Source organism: Bombus fervidus, chromosome 16 (assembly GCF_041682495.2).
Source record: "Bombus fervidus isolate BK054 chromosome 16, iyBomFerv1, whole genome shotgun sequence".
Lineage (NCBI taxonomy): Eukaryota > Metazoa > Arthropoda > Insecta > Hymenoptera > Apidae > Bombus > Bombus fervidus.
This window is the reverse complement of record NC_091532.1, coordinates 4,882,364-4,899,632: the sequence shown is the minus strand read 5'-3', so window position 1 is coordinate 4,899,632 and position 17,269 is coordinate 4,882,364. Positions and strand designations below refer to the sequence as shown.

At 34.4% G+C, this 17,269-nt stretch overlaps 2 protein-coding genes and 1 long non-coding RNA gene across 9 annotated transcripts; 2 read left to right on the top strand and 1 right to left on the bottom strand.

Moving 5' to 3' along the window:
• The first annotated feature begins 1,797 nt into the window (after positions 1-1,797).
• Positions 1,798-16,107, top strand: Papi (tudor and KH domain containing protein papi). The gene is made up of 8 exons (XM_072019422.1): positions 1,798-2,436; positions 2,513-2,921; positions 3,006-3,221; positions 3,296-3,459; positions 3,546-3,766; positions 14,127-14,307; positions 14,984-15,125; positions 15,854-16,107. Exons 1-8 carry the CDS (start codon positions 2,341-2,343, stop codon positions 16,105-16,107), a joined length of 1,683 nt encoding a protein of 560 aa, XP_071875523.1. The 5' UTR covers positions 1,798-2,340.
• On the bottom strand, positions 3,820-12,403 carry LOC139995718 (protein roadkill). 7 transcript variants are annotated; one of them, XM_072019424.1, is made up of 7 exons: positions 11,802-12,318; positions 10,791-11,106; positions 6,323-6,530; positions 5,537-5,835; positions 4,981-5,232; positions 4,367-4,514; positions 3,820-4,284 (listed from the first exon to the last, which is right to left on the bottom strand). In XM_072019424.1, the coding sequence occupies exons 3-7, from the start codon at positions 6,498-6,500 to the stop codon at positions 4,016-4,018; spliced, it is 1,146 nt and encodes a 381-aa protein (XP_071875525.1). In that variant the 5' UTR covers positions 6,501-6,530; positions 10,791-11,106; positions 11,802-12,318; the 3' UTR covers positions 3,820-4,015. The 7 variants fall into 7 exon arrangements, with proteins under 7 accessions (XP_071875525.1, XP_071875530.1, XP_071875528.1 ...); XM_072019429.1 differs by lacking the exon at positions 6,323-6,530 and having other exon boundaries at positions 5,537-5,739; positions 11,802-12,403; XM_072019427.1 differs by lacking the exon at positions 10,791-11,106 and having other exon boundaries at positions 5,537-5,739; positions 11,802-12,403.
• LOC139995719 (uncharacterized) lies at positions 6,530-10,572 on the top strand. The gene is made up of 2 exons (XR_011802046.1): positions 6,530-7,571; positions 7,701-10,572. It is a non-coding gene; the product is annotated as an uncharacterized lncRNA (long non-coding RNA).
• Positions 16,108-17,269: the final 1,162 nt, after the last annotated feature.

The following is a 17,269-nucleotide window of genomic DNA, read 5'->3' as shown; positions in this document are numbered from 1 at the left end:
ATATATATATAGTATTCATTCAATACGTACGATTATATTTTCACAGTATTAATACGAGTAAGAATAACGTAAATCCAAATATGGCGCGTCTATTTACTGGAAACTTACTTCCTCTATTATATGCTTCCCTATTCATTAGAGACGCCACTTTCTGCGAATGATAGACAAGTTAGCGCGTGTCTATCAATGATGAAAGCCATTTTGTTTTCTAGTACGATTACACGTCAATAAAATGGTAATAAAATGTAAAATATAATAATCAATATGTTAAAATAGCATCACAACTGCTTTGAAAATGTACAATTTAAGCAAACGTCTTGAGTATAAGATATAGTATGTGCATACATTATTGTTCTTATATTTTCTATGTACATATATAGATCTTACATTAACAATACTAATTTTCAGTTACTAGAAATAATTCCCTGTCATAGAATACGAGAAATTTAAATAATAATTCCAATAAAATATATTAAGTAAAGTATTGTATAATATATTGGACCTGATATACACTAGTTAAACATGTTAATCAGTACTTACTTATAAATACATATGTATATATATACATATTTAGTCATTTTGCTGTATTTGATAATTAACAGTGATTTTCACTTATCTATCAATCATTCAGGATTTTTTAAAAAAACTGACTGAGTAATTTCACAGATAATATTAAAATAGTTTACCTGCTTTGTAAGGTACACAAATTATATATTTGTACCTGTTATTAATAAAGTAAGTCTCAACTCCTTTAGTGATTCCAAAGCGTGAGGTATCAGGGAAATATGAAGAAGCATATCATGGATATATCTATGTATGTATCCGCGGGAACGTATCGAGTATTATTCATATGTATGTGTGCTACTCTTTCTGTGTAACAGTTCTAGGTATAACTATGCTATAGAACATATATCTAGTAACGTACAATAACTTACGAAAAAAAAATTTTATGTTTTTCATGTGTTTTTAAATTCTTAAATTAATTTCTTGTTTACATAATAATATAGTAAACAGAAACATGAATAATTTTCAGACATCAACCACGATATCCTGTTATCCATTCATATATCCTGTAGTCCATTCGTAAACCACTTATTTGCTCAATATTAGCTATATACATTGATCGAATGCGAAACTTTTGAAAAGCCCATAAATAATTTAATAATTTTCTTAAATCAATTATTATGGATAAATAAATATTGCTATAGTAATTTATTGTTTAATAAAAGGAAAGATTGTATATATGTATGTATATATATAGTGTATGATTTCATATCCCAAAAGTTATTTTCCAATACCTCGTTAATATGGATAAGGGGCTGTCCTGAATTAGAATGTTCTAAAATAGCGTTTCTTTGTGACTTTTTTTAGAAGGGAAAGAAAGAAATGAAGTTATTGAATTTTGAGATATGGTTTTATATATCTTTAACGAATACAAAAAAATTTTGTTTAAAGCAAAAAAAAAATTATAACAAAGGTCCAACTATTCTATTGAACGACCTCCCAACCTTTTTCAGGTATGAAATTCTGATTAGAAAGTCGAAATAACGAGCGCTTGCACACCTGCTCGACGCTCGTCAGCTTTCGGCTTTATATTCTTGGAAATATTTAGAATTGGCCTCTGTCACTTTGTAAACATATTCTTAAATAGTTTATGTATCGATTTAAGCAATAAAAAAAAAAGATATTTTTGACATTTTAATTCAGGACACCCCCTTAATATTGTATCATTATCAATAATTATATCCATGTATTCATTGCTAGTGTAAACGATACATTTAAATCAACCATCATGATCTAATTTTGGTGACGACATCATGACCTCTTTTATACTGGTACCAATATAACAAACAAGATTTATGAATTTTATAAATATTTATACTTATGCATATTTTTAAAATATTCCTAAATATTTTTCGTCTGTAATGAATACAGTAGACAGCTGTATAAAATAAGGAGATTATATAAAAATTTGCATGTACTTTTTTAAACAAATGAGTAATTCCTTAAAACACATTTTATTTGTCACTATTGGTAATAATACAGTTTTAAAAATACGATTTTCGATTCGAGTCTAAAATCCCATCGATAGTTACTTAATGGGTGAAGTAAATCGTTAGAAACTCATCCAAAACAACTCTAGTGACAGATTTTTTGTATCAGCGTGTTGTGCTTCACTTCGTAACTCACGCCATGATTCTTTCTCATTCGTAAGGTACGAGGTTATGAAATCTTACGTTCACAGCAACTCTAAAGCACGTTCCAAATTTAAATCCAAATTTATTTTTGCAGAGATAAAAAATACGAAATAAATAACGGTTTTAAACATTGAAGTATAAAATGAAGTGGATGGCCCGTTATTTTACACCAACAATTTTACTTGGTTTATCTTTAACAAGCGTTAGTATTGCTGTACTATATGTATTGTACAGAAAGGTAAGTTTAAAAATGATTACAAGATTATACATTGTTTAATTTATACTTTATTTTAATCGCTTCTTTGATTACATAGGACGAAGAAGATATTAAATCCAGGAAAAGTCAAGTTGAGATTTCAAAACGATATACAATAGAATGTAGAGTACCCAGACTAGTTGTACCTGCTGTTATTGGAAGGGGTGGTTCAATGATAAAAGATATACAAAATAAAACAGGAACTCAGGTTCACTTTAAAGAGGATAATATTGAATGCCCAGAACGTATTTGCATCATAAAAGGAAGCTATGAATCTGTATATCTAGCTGAAAAAATGATAAAGTCCATAATTCATAATCAGCCTACAATTAAATCACATGTAATGTCTATTCCTCAAAAAGCATGTGGGAAAATAATAGGAAGAGGTGGTGATATTGTACATCATATCCAAACAGTCTCTGGTGCGAAAGTCAATATTGAATGTGCCTTTCTTCCTTATGGGCCAAGTATGTTTACTTTGTATAAATTTATATTGTCATGCTTTGTCTTTGATTTTGTCCCAAATTTTGATAGTTACTAATATTTTACAGATGATGAAAGAAAAGTTACTATAAAAGGGACAACTCAACAAGTTAATGCAGCTATAATGTTAATTCAAAATAAAATTTATGAAGAAGAAGGAGAATGCACAATGTTAGAGATTTCTTCTGCTACAAGACTGCCTAGAGGAAAATCATCTTCTTGTAACACTATTAATACATCTGAACTGAATCTGGGTCAAAATGCCGAATCTTTAATGTTACCAGGTACATGAAATATAAATAATGTTCTCATTTGTAATATTACGAATGTTTTATATATTTTATATTTTTGTTTCTAGTATCTGAAGGTTTGATAGAAGTATATGTGTCCGCAATGGAATCTCCCAGTCGGTTTTGGGTTCAAATCGTTGGTCCTGGAATTAATGCACTAGATGAATTAGTGTCTGACATGAATACTTACTACAGTGATGAAGAAAATTATGAAATGCATAAATTAAAAAGTGTAAATATATGATTGAATAATTTAATATCCAATAGTATGAAGAAATATTTGAAAGATTTTTTTACATTACTATCCTATCTTTTCAGATAAAAGTTGGCCAAATGGTAGCAGCAAAATTCGGTTTTAATAATCAATGGTACAGAGCTGAAGTTATTTCCCTATCTACAGATGATAAATGTGAAGTCTTTTACTTGGATTATGGAGATCATGAAATAGTCCACCACAATTCTGTATTGGAACTTCGAACCGATTTTCTCAGCTTAAGATTGCAAGCGATCGAGTGTACGATGGCCAATCTTAGACCACCGTAAGTTAATTCCTAATCAAATTAATTTAGTTAAATATAAAAATATACTAAAATTTATAAAAACGTTCTTTATTAAAGTTATTCGTTGGAATTATACATTTTTAACAGTATTTTATAAGTAATCAAACTTTCTATAGAATTTATATCATATCTTGATTCATCCTTTTGAAAACTATAAAACCACTGACTAACATTTATAATATTTCACAATTAATTACTAAATTGCTTATACGTGAAGAAAGGAAGATGTCAATTGCTTAATTCACTATCATCTATGTTACTTGATCTTGAACTGCTAATACCAGCTTCACAAACTTCATTGAATAATTCTGGGTTTGTTTGTTCCATCATTTTCCATGCTAAACTTTTGTTGAGCATCGTTATATTTTTCTCGCAATATGCCAAACTTGCTCTTTTAAGCGCATCACAGCCAAACTCGTCTGCAACCAAAAGTCTGCTAGCTACATTTTCTGGGGTTATCGTTTCGATAAGATTTCTTTCGCAGAGTTCTTTTAACCCTAAAAAAGATAATTACCAACAGCTTTATTAATTGAAATCAGATTTCTAATAAAAATTCCTCGGTACTGGAGCATGTAATACCTTGTAGGCAAAAGCGTTCAGCCAAAGATAAAAGTTCCTGAGCGAAAATATCCAAATTATCAACGTGATCGCTATAAATGTATCGCAACAATTCTTCTGTCACTTCTTTGCTAAGATCCAGCAAATTCAGAGCATACACGTAACGATTCTAAAATATTTTTATATAAAATATTATTAAAGAATTAGAGTATTTAATAACGAAGGACACTGAGTACTCACCCATGAAAGTAAATTCAATTAAGAATTATTTCTACTACATGATTATGTCACGCAAAAAATTATACATGTATTTTTCTAATTAATTGTAGTATGTTAGTTAGCAGAAAACAATAAAAAAAGATCAAAATAATAATTTATTAATTACAACAAATACATTAAACTTCTACAAAATTATATTAATTTTACGCAAACACATAATAAAAGAAATTTCATTTTAAACGTCAAATTTTTGCAATAAGGTAAATTTTTGCAATAAGGTTAATATTCTAATGTTAACGTTAAGGCTTTAATAAATACGATATCAGAATATGGATTTGTTATATCGTTTATGGACTTCAGAATAAATTAATTCGAACATTCTGTAACATTGGCACAGAATAACTTCTGACACGTACATTGGAACTTTCGTTTTCTTTATCGATTATATCTTCTTCTAATTCTCTCATGTCCGATATCTTATCTTCTGCGGTATCCGACTTCGAGCTTTTCCTGTTATTCAATTCTCTTATGGGCGAAATCATTTCAGCGAGAACGTTGCTACGAGCAGCCAATATATTGCTGTGAACTGGAATTTCCATTTTATTCAAACCCCCGCAAGTCAACTTAGTGTCTGCGCCATACGAATGCTTTAATAGTCTGGCCATATCCTGGAACATATTAATTCATTGCCCAATTTTTATTTGCCATTTTATTCTTGATATTTTTTCTGATCAATTCTATATTATGCAGTTGTATTAAATTACTGGAATGTTTTAATATTTAAATTATCCATTTATATTAAGAAAAATATCATTTATTTGAAAGGATTTATTCCCTTTTCAATCTCGCTTTGTATTAACGTAACTTGAAAAATGGTTCTTTTCTCGTGAAAGATAAAATCCTCTGTAGAATGAGTTTCATACTCTGTTTAAATGGGTTTCTATTATATGTACTGATTGTGAGAGTACTTGCCTGTGACAAGTGGTGTTTCTCGCTTTCGTAATGGATTATCTGAATCTTAACCATTAACATCACTTCGCCGTTTTTCTTTAAGTGCCTGTCGGCGATGGACAAGTCCCTGTATCCCAAGGAAATGATGTCCGTGTATGATTTCAACTCAAGTATTGTCCTGCTAACGTGACAGTACTCCCAGTGTTTAACGTCAGCATTGAAAACTGCAAATTGAAATCGTATCTTCGCTTGTTCCGCTTCATCTACGGTGCAGTTTAACATGTTCAGGCACAATACCATCGGGTTTATCATTCGTTTGCCTGTTATCAAACAGTGGATCATCCATTTCTTGTAATAAAGTCGATATCAATGATTGTTTCGAATGGAAAAAAGAAACGAAGGAAAATGGGAATAGAAAATGAACTGAATTCTGAGAAATGCAGCGATAAAGTTGAAAAACGATCTGCGTTTCTCTCTCTTTCTCCTTCTCCGAATCAAATATAACAAGTTCCATTACAAAGAAAATAAAACTTGGAAATTCTCACGACCGGTTATGTTAAAATGAGAATTTGAAAGAATATAATCTTGCTTTAGCAAAGTTACAATGTATCTCAAGGCTATCTTAGGCTATAAAAGTTCTCTGGTTAAGTCACATCGTGTCTCAAGTTAAATCATTCCAAGCCTTAATTTGGTTTATCCATAAAATAATATTTCAAATGTAAGTGTAACGTTATACTGTGGGAAAGATGATTCAGATTAGTAATGATCGAAACGATAGACTTATAGTTGGAATACTGTTCTTCTTACCATCAGGATTCTTCCAGAATCTGATGGACAAATTCCACGTGCTGCGAATATCGTTCACATTGATGTCGAACGACGGGCTATCGATAAGCTTTTTCTTTAAAATAATTTTTTTGTAATTTGGAACGGGCCACGTGTACTTAAACACGACGTCCGAGATAGCTGGCACCAGCAACTCCATATTATCGTATTTTTATGTAAACGAAAGAGCCTAGGGTAATCAAGTAACGATTAATCATTCACATATACGTAAAAAGGTTTCACTTATCTGAATTTATCAGAAGGAAACAACCTATGTAGCTGGATTATTCATATCACAGAAGTTCGTTCGTTTCACCTGCTACCTATAACCTTTTTCTTAAACAATGGGATATATTCAGATAAGCGAATTCAATTAAAGTTCAGTTAATCGAACAATATATGGAGTTTTATTGTACATTGAACGAAGAAGCTATTATTAGGATATATATAGTAAAAAATATCCAGTGAAAGAAGAATCAAATAACGAAATGCGAGCCTTGTATCTTCTAATTTTGTAAGACGTTTGAAAAGTCTCTGAAAAAGCTTTTTAAAATCTTTCAAGAAAATTCATATTTTCGCACTCGTCTCAGCTGTATTCGTTCCGTGGTTCGTTTCCTCTCGCATCTGTCTGTTTATCTATGTTGAAAGTAATTTTGCTAATTATGTACAAAGCAGACGAGCTGGCTGATTTCAATAACCTTGAAACGTGTCAAGGTTGGAATTCTAAACAATCTTTCCCTATAGACGTAACTGTCGTACACGGCTTTACGTTTCGAATTACAAAGCAATTTACACGTTTAATAGTACATGCGGATATTTAACAATTTATTTTATACACTTTCGTTATGTAAACAATCCTACAACCATAGCAAATATATTTGTTGCATTTTCGAGCAATCGAAAACTAGAATAAATGTTTGATGTTTCATCTATCGATCGATTCATCGAAAATTATTTGACGCTACATCGCGTATATTGTTCCAGCCTAATCTATGACCCATCGATTTTGCTTTTCTATTTACGCGATATTAAAAATTCTCTCTTTCTTTCTTTCTTTCTCTTTCTCATCGGTGGGTTAAGTTTAGGTTAGGTTGTATAGAAACGCGGTTACATATGAAAGAACACAGCGTGATCATCGGATCGTGAATGTTCACGCATCTATGGGAAATTTAAATGTGCAGAAACTTACAAAATACGCGTAGTACACGAACAAATACGTGAAATACTGAAGGTAAAGTAGATATTATAGTATACGGTAGCAATTCTCTATCTAGATTCTATTTCCTCAATTACATTTATAGAAATACGAAATCGCATAAATATCCGCGGTCCACTAATCATAACCTAAATTTAATTGCAGTTTTTTGCGATTGCTTCGGAACTAAGGCCGAACTGTGATCACGTGTATAGAGAGAAATTGTCTATAATGTTGATCTTGATAATACGTTTCAAGGTCATTGAAAACGGTCAAGCCATTCGTTCCGTAAATAATTAATTACCGTAATCTCGTGGCGCACAGCCACGATAAAGCTTCGCGCAGCGGTGCGCAAAACACTTTACCGATTGTTGGTCCAGTACAGCGGAAAACTTTGCGATAGAAATCGCAAAATCAACGTGAAACGCACGTGTGCATAACTTTGGCGGGCCGCCAGTTTTGATCTTAATTTATCTTTCATTTAAAGAGCGGTTACTCGCTCGTCGTTTACTCCTTTGTTTAGACGTTTTATCGAAATCCGCGTTTTATTCCAGAAGGAAACACGTGTTCAGAGAACGATCGAACGCGGAAAAACAAACGGATCGTATTTTAACGCATTCTCGTCGAACGAAATTCGATGCAAGTTACAACGACCAGTAACTTGAGCGCAATGTTGCTTCGATACATTATAAAGTAGAAGAATAAGATTATCAATCACATTCACATTAAAGATCATATTCAGCGAAACGGGTAATTTTATAGCTATCTCGTCTGTAAGTCTCCATCCGATGCAACAAAACATTGTTACGTAATAAATGTTTTTGTAACTCTGTTGTCTACAAGATATATTTTTATAATTTCTTATCGCAAGTCGTGACAAGTAAAGATATTTGCGTATCGTTGTTCACAGGCAAACATAAGAAATAAAAGAGCAAAACATAAGGAAACAAGTGAAACGACTCTTGCAATTTTGAAATTCTTATATTTATTTTATAAATATATTAGAAAAGCTTTCGTTCAACTTAGCTGCATTACATTGGAATATCAGTGGCAACGAGGGCCGAGAGTTTAATCAATCTTTTAGAACGGAGTTTCGTCCGTAACTAGCCTAAATAAATCGAAGATGGTTAACTGCTCTGTGCCGTTTAACGTTAAAGTGACTAAAGGAGAAATTTAATAGCAGTTATCGGAACGGCAATCGTACAAATGGAATCAATGAAGATTCAAGCCGATGCAATTTCAATTGCTACGGCAATCGACTGAATATCAATTGTAAAACTTCGTATTTGCTCGTGCTCTTTTTGTACCGATGTTACCGCAACTTTAATCGAGAACGAGCAGAGAACTAACAACGCAACCGTTCCGATTTGTTTCAACTACCAAGTAAAGTCACGAAATAACGATTAAATATTTTTAATCGAATGGAGAAAGACAAAGGCGAAGACGAAGAAAATGAAACCGCGATTTTCTTGAGTTTTGAAACGACAGATAGAGAACATTTTAAAATAGCCGTTGCAACTTCTTTGAAAGCTTTGAAAAGCTTCTACACAAAATGTGTCGCAAAAAGCAAGCGATGACGAGTATACTCGCCAAACACAGAGTATGTGTGGCTGTTACGATACAGAATGAAGCTGCAACGAAATGAATGTTTTATTTTTGAACTTTATTACTGACAGAACTCGTCTTAACGCAAAATACTGCCATTTCTTCGCGACGAGTATACTCGTCAAAATTAATTAAAGAGATCGGTACTTGAAACTAAAAGATCGTTTAGAATGAAAGATAATGTAAAAGCTAACGAAAGACAAGTAGAACGAAATAACAAGAGAAAAATGAAGATATTTCTCATTAAAACAAAGATGTAACGATTCGAAAGATTTTGGGGAATCGAACCCGATAGGAGAACGACGAGGCGAGTAGAACGGAAATAGAAAGCGTTAAAGCGTTTCAGAGTGGTCTGCGGCTTTCTGGCAACCAGGCACTCGTCGGCCGGATTTGCCCTCGAAAGCCGTCGTGTCGCGTGTAACCGAAGACTGTCGGCACCGCGGTAATTCCAACTCGAAAACCATCGTGTGTGCATTACTTCGAGGTTGTGCCGGTGATTAGCTGTTTCTCGGCACGCGATACGAGCCCCGGTATTCGGTCAGATTGATTAAATTCACATTCGATTGCTACCCCGCAGCGGAATCTATTCCCATTCTGATCGTTCGGGGCATTGCGAAGATGCTCCGATTTTTCCTTCCATTTCACGTGCACGCGGGTGTTGTCCACTTACGAGTGCACTACGAATATCTATGAAAATTCATATTTTTATGAATACAATCGAAAAGAAAAAAAAAAAAAAAAAGAAATAGAATCTAGATAGAGAATTGTTCTGTCTGCAATTGGGTAAGGTGCCCAAATTTCGTCCTCCGATAGCTTTTTTATCCAGAACTAAATTAATTTTTTTATCTGAAAAAATCTGCACAATTACGTCGAAATATTAGTAACGAAGATCTGTAATTTCATAAAAGTTCGCACAGAGTAAAAAATATATATATGTAAAGGCATGCGTTTTTCAGTCGTTAAAAAACGTGTTCCTAATTTCATCCCCTTAATTTTAACGAGAAAATGTTTATTTCATTCGCCTTTCACGCGCTCAACATACGACCCACTATAAAACTATATGTACAATATATGAGACAAATCACGGATCTATAGAAAATTAAATGTGCACAGCTCATAGAGCACGCGGTGCATCTAATCCGCTTTTCTGTCGTCGCATCACTTGAAAATTCATTGTCACATATGAAACAAGCCGCGTATCTTGATCTTCTTCGCTTTCACTCGACGACACTGTCACGAATTTCGTTCCTAATCTCGCCTGTATCTACCAAATCTAATCCCTGTAGGGGACCAAAATTAGGCGCAAAGCCACTTTTTAATATAAACGACAGGTTCTAATCGATAAGCGACAGGACGAGATCGCCATTTCGGAATATGAAAATAGAAGCAATATACTACGCGTGGCTAAAATTAAACGGTTGAATTACACGTATCTGCTTTAGATGTTGAATTATCACTTCAAATATCAAGAAACAATGTAATGCGCTATTGGCGGAGGGACAAGGCTTCATAGAACATTCTACATACAACGAATTTCTTCGTTTTTAAATCCCAATTAAAATTCCAATTGCCGCTTACTGGCTGTAGCACTCGATAACGAAATTTGGGCTCTTTACTATTGCGATAAGTACTATATTTTGAATAGCTTACGTATTTTTGCGCATCCTGTCCATTTCGTTCGTTTCTGCACTTCTTCCAATAGATGCATAAACTCCCGCGATTTATTTACGAGGATTACTTTGAATATATCGTTGTAGTTGAATTTATTGTATTTTTAGAATATATTATCTTCTGTAGTTTTATCGATTTTATTAATTTTAGAACTTCGAAAGGAACGATCGAATTGCGTCAATGTAAACGCTATCATTCTCTAAAATTACCGGCTTGAAAGGAGTTCCGCGAACTTTCGTCATACCTCGAACGCGTCCAGAAAAATTCTCGGCAATGAGAGACGCGATGAGACCACCTGGTAATTTAAGACTGAATTAACAAATGGGGTAATCGCGTTAAACGATGTTTAATTGAAGACAACAACGACTCGGGAGATTATATTTGTGTTACAAACGAGGAGGTCGCTTAAAAAGATTAATTACCTGTCTTAGCTTATATTTCTAAACGATAAACTCGTGATCTCTAGTTGCTATACATTCGCACGAAGCAAACATGCTTCTTATAGTAATAAGATAATATTAAGTAAGTAATAAGACGCGTTTTCTTATATTTTATAATAGATTTTTCGCGATCATCGTTAGACTGCGGACATTTATGGGGATTCGTACAATTTTATAAATATTATAAATATTATTTATACTTTCAATATCTTACGTATTTCTGTATTATCTGCATTATGCGCATTCTGTGCACTTACGCATACTTAAATTTTCTACCGTCTAATTATCGTTTAATACTAATAATAATAATTTTGTCGATCGAAAGGGATATTTCCGATCTGTTCAATCGCGAAGTTTATCGAACGTTCGTTTCGTAAGATCGGCTTTAAACTGCGCTCGAAAAAAGGAAATCGAAGCCTCTGACAACCGATGGAAAGTCGAGGGAGTAGCATTTTCTCGTCCGACGTTCAAACCTTGTACCACTTGACACTGTTGCACGCGCTTGAAAAGCCCACGGTCGCACACGAGAGCAAAATAAATGCGTACTTACGTAAATATAACGCACGCGTTTATTATCACGTTCATTAATGCATGGAGCGTAAAGTGCATGGAGCTAGCAAGAGCCTTTCGTGCCAGCGCGAAAACGCGAGTTCACTTTTCCACTTTCCACTCGACGTTTCGTACGCGTTCACTTTGTTCTTACATTACTTTGAATATTTATCTGGTGGATGAAATCAGTAAAAAACGAAAAGAGAGGCATAGATTATTTCACCAATATCTTCCGATCTTTGGATCTTTCTCTGTTTTTCTATCTATCAATTTTTCAAATTTTTTAAATAAAGAGAAGATCAAAAAATTTCGTAACTTTTTCAATCTCCACTGTCTTAGTATCGCGTTCAATCGCCGGTCGTTCTGGTTGCAGGGAAATAAAAATGATCGGTTCGCTTGCACACTTCCCTCCTCTTCTTTCTTTCTTTCGTTCTTTTTTCTCTCTCTCTTTCTCTTTCTCTCTTTTTCTTTTTACTTTGTGCGAGGATATCGTTCTGCACGATGATCGTGAAACGACTGAGAGATCCTCTGACCATTGCCGAGGGTCTACGTTCGTCGTCCACTTCATCTTCTCGCACGTGTACAGCGTACACTTGTATCGTACCGTTTATAAATGGAACAAGACGTCCTGAAAGTGCTTCAGCCTCGTTAAATGGGGTTGTTCCACGCACACCTTCTTTGTTTCGTGCGATGATAGCTCTATCAACCCTCGAATTCCAACTGAATTCTGCCTATGAAACAGGGTTAATGGTAATTGCATAAAGAATCGCTGTTACGTAAAAGTTGCGGGCAATTGGGGCGAGAACGAAACCAGGGTATATCGTACGTTGCAAGGGAAAATATAACGAGAGAGCGTATGATTGATCGTTCATTTTCATCTTTTAATTATTTCGTAATTTAAACGTTCCCGAGAAACGAAAAAGAAGAAACAGGTGTTCGTCTTGATGGACAGAACGATGGTTTTGCGATCAGGAAAAAAATTGAATAGCAAAGATCGACGGTGTTAAAATTGTACGCGAAAAAATTAATTTTCCAGGTATATTTAGTATATGAATGGTGCACGATTAAAATGTTAATTTTAAGGAATTTTCAGCGTAACATTTTCTCGTACGCGTTCCTTAGCATCGGCTACTCTAGTTGTACGAAATTGAGGTGTACAACGAAAAAGTGATGTTCGTTTCTTAGTTTCATATATTGCTTAAAATTATCGAGTAAAAATAGAAAATGACGCAGAATAAAATGAAGGATAAAGCGAGCTTTTATTTCCATACGCGAGGAAATTCGAAGATGTTACACGATGAAAATAGATTTTCGTTTTTTGAGAAACTCGAAGTTCCCCTTTTTTTCTCCTCGACCGTTAATACTCCCCATGAAATTAATTAAAACGAATACAGGATGCACATCTGATTATCCACAGGTCACGAAATTTCATTGAAACGTTCGGAGACCCGGAGATTCCAGTTCGATGATTTCTATATTATAAATCGTGAAACTGCGAGTCGCGGGGATTTAGCTTCAAGATAGTAAAGCGCTGACTTTTATATTTAGGAAGCTGTGAATAGAATATACACTTTGTTTAAATTACACGTTGACTGAAATTGTAATTTTAATCAATGGAACGCGATTCGCTATCGATGCAGCGTGTACATTATATATGCTACATAAATCAGTATTTTCAACATTGTCAGCGACACGCATTCTAACATAAATATTTGCACGCTGATTATACTCGTTCTGGTTGCCCCGTGTAATCACGATAACCAGCGCAAAATTAGAGCAACCAAAATTACCGAATCTTCCTGTTGTACGTGGTACGAACAGTATGAAAAGAATGGCATTTACATCGTGTAAAGGATAGAAAATTGCTTAAAAGGTCTACATCTCTTGTGAAAAATTATTCAACGAGACCGAAACATTAAACGTTTGAAAACGAACGAGCATGCTGCTGGCATACGATTCTCTTTTTGCTGGCAATTTATCAACATATTTGTTACGTTACGCTTCGTGTAACGTCGCATTTATTGGACCCGCAATCGCCAATACCTTGTTGGAAAATTAAGGATCAAGCAATGTATTTCATTTTAACTGCAACTTGATTTGGAAGCTACACGCTCGCGAGTATCTACGTTATAAAGGAAGAGGAATTTGTAATCAATTGTAGTTAATTCTTTCTCTTTTCTTTTTTTTACTGGCAACTAAACAAAATTTTTCCCTGTTACACGGGTCATGATACATATTTTGTTAACAACTATTTACTTTTACTATTTGAATATAATACTTATAAGACATCCTTTAAACATTTGACGTTCCTTTTTGTGTGATGCAGGGGACCCGATTGGACCAGCGAAGAATGTGACTTTTTCGCGGAGAACACGTTTTTAGCTGAATGGAAAGTTCTTCACGCCAAAGTTAAGAATTTCAAAAGGAGAATCTTCGGCTTTGGAAGATCTCGTCGCGAAGGTTCACCGATTCCTTCCATCGAGCTTTACAATAACCACAACGACGAGGTATTTTAACGAGGATCTGTGCGATGAAACATTTCATATTTATTTTTCATTAACATATTTCATTTTTATTTTCACTCGGTTAGAGACTACCGCCTATTAAAATTCGAAAATCCGAAACTGCTCCTTAACCATCTACAAAGTCTACATTTCAAGTATTTTATATCTACCATACGTACACGTATATACTTCACACTATACATGGTGCGAATAACATGTACAAGCGAGTACGAGGTGATTCCTTAAGAAGGAAATAAGAACAAGATATGGAGTAACATTTTTTCATTTAAGACTTAGTTTAAGGGAAAATCGAGTTTGAAAATTTATCGAGTACATTTGAACGTGTTCCGGACTAGACGGGCACTAGACAATCGACAAGAGGTCGTTCTGCGTGTGAAAATAAGTGGAAAGCGCGAAGTACAATTTTTCTCAAGACCCTCCGAGAAGATAAATTCAAAGATTTTCTCGAAAACTAAATCTTAAATGAAAAACTTTTGTTCCATCTTTCGTTCGCATTTTTCCATAAGGAATTACCTTGCGCCCGCTTGTACATGTTATTCGGTTACACCCTGTATACATTATTACTAACAATCGTACTATTTCGTATTGTATATTTCTATAGTAATTTTCGTCGCTGTTGTTTATTGCCATAAAATTGTAGATTTTTTAATATGCGCAGGAAATTAACATTGGTGAAGAGATGATAAAGGAAGGTTACGCCGAGCAGTACGAAGATAAATTATCGCCTGCTTCTTCCACGTTGTCGCTAATCTTACGCGCGGATCCTTCGACTTCTCCGTTGACGAAGCAAACTTGGAATCCTGATACGTCGGTAAACACCTCACGTAAATTGGATGCGGCCACCGACTTGCCAAATACATCAGCCATAAATGTCGGGACGCCTACTGATATATCTGACATATTGAAATCTGAACTTAAAGAAATTCACCTAGTTGCGCCGCAAGTAAATATATTGGAATCTCGCTTTGGACTTGTTGGAAATTGAACTCTAATTTTAATCTACGTTCAAAATGTTACGTTAATTCGGAACTAAAGAAGGTTTAGTATCGCTACTTACACGAAACTCGAGGCAAGGAAATTCAAAGGCGAGAGAAGCTACGTAAATTCATCGTTAACGAAATTATCAATTTCTATTTATCCAAATTCCTATTTTCGTGGATACGGACGAAAAGTGGAAACTCTGTTGCATCGTCTAAATGCGAATCGGCGAATACTTTATCTCTGATCTGTTACAGCTCTCTTGGCGTACCGATAAATTTTGTAAATTCGTTCACGCTCGGAGATCTCCTATAAATACACGAACACACGTCCACAAATTATAAGAAACGTAGAAAAGATTTTTGTAACAAAATCTACGACGCCGGAAGTCATCGAGATCGGGATTGAGCGTAGAAAGCGCGCGGACGCCGATCTTTTTCTCTTCTTCTCCGGCGCGTAGCTGGCAAAACACGCTCGGCTGCGGTTAACCATTCAATCGTCGAATACATCGCGATCATTAACCGCGTCTGTATCGATTTCTTTCAGAAACCACTCGATGGGGGCGGGGAAATCGATCCGGTGACATGGAAGAAGAACGAGACGAATCGCTCGATCGAAAACTGGAAGGAAGTTCAACAGAACGACGACCATAGTCTTCGCCCTCCAAACGGCACTTTCATTCCGTTGGAGTCGTCTTCCGAAAAACGGGAACGTCCATGGCAAATCTCGAAATACTCAATAGTCGCCCCGGCCGGCTTCGAGAGTGATTTATCGGACGACTCTGACATGATGGAGCTGGGGTAAATCGAAAGAACCGGCCGCACGTTTCTTCCTTTTTTCTATCGAGATACTTTAGAAAGTTAGAAATGCGGTGATTTCAACAATCGCAACGAATCCTCGATAGAAAAAAGAAAATAAAAATAGAGTAGAATGCGTAGCAATGATTTAAACTCTTTATCCATGCCCGTGCGCTTTCTTCCTTTTTCAAATTTCATTCTTTTGGCAATGCCTTTTGTACAGTATGAACTTCGGCAAAACATGCTTTTTATCTTGTTTCAATATATTTTTCCAATACTTCAGCCACTTTAATAGAAAATACTACTGAACTAAGTTATCAAGTAGAGTATAAAACAGTGTTTTACATGTATGTATTCAGTGCGACAGAATTGAGTTGAAAACGAAATCTGGAAATCGCTTTTAAAATAGTTGAAAGACCGGGCTTTTTTCAAAACGTAATTATAGATTTTGTTGATTTTAATTTTTTCTTTTCCTTCTTTTTATAATTTCTTTTTTATTCTCTAATTTTTCTAGTTTGTAATCTTACTTGTTCATTTATTTACTCACTTGCATATTTACTTGCTTATTTACATACTTGCTTGGCTGGTTATTTACTTTAAATTACCTTTTCTGCTAAGCTGATCATTTGCAAACGATTGAAAGTACAAAGGAAAGTACAAAGTGTCGTTTATCAGATTATTTAATTTGCAAATGATTCTCTCTATTTTAATGGAAGCATTTTAAATTTATCTTATTTGCTACGTGACTAGGTAATGTTTTCTATATTTTACGTTGCTAAATATTATTACATATTAATTAGTATCATGTAATCAAAAGTATATATACTTCCATATATTTTAGAGAGGAAGGTACACGATAAAAGAAGAATCGTAAGGGTTTGAAAGTGACAGAAATTAGACACATTTTAGAGATAATTGTTACTCTCATCACGAAATAATCTTGAAGAAAGCTGTTCCTTACTCTTCTTCCGAATAGTCAGTTGTGCTTGGCCGTTCTCTTCAAATTGTGCATTGTTTCCTTCGGGATACGTACGCTGTTTGAAGTATGCTCAAGATAAATAAACCGCGTGCCTTAAACTTCTGCTTCATACATAATTACCATCATTGAAATATGAACATAGCATGTAACATAGTTGCAATAGTTGCAAGTATTAGGTGTATAAAGATCG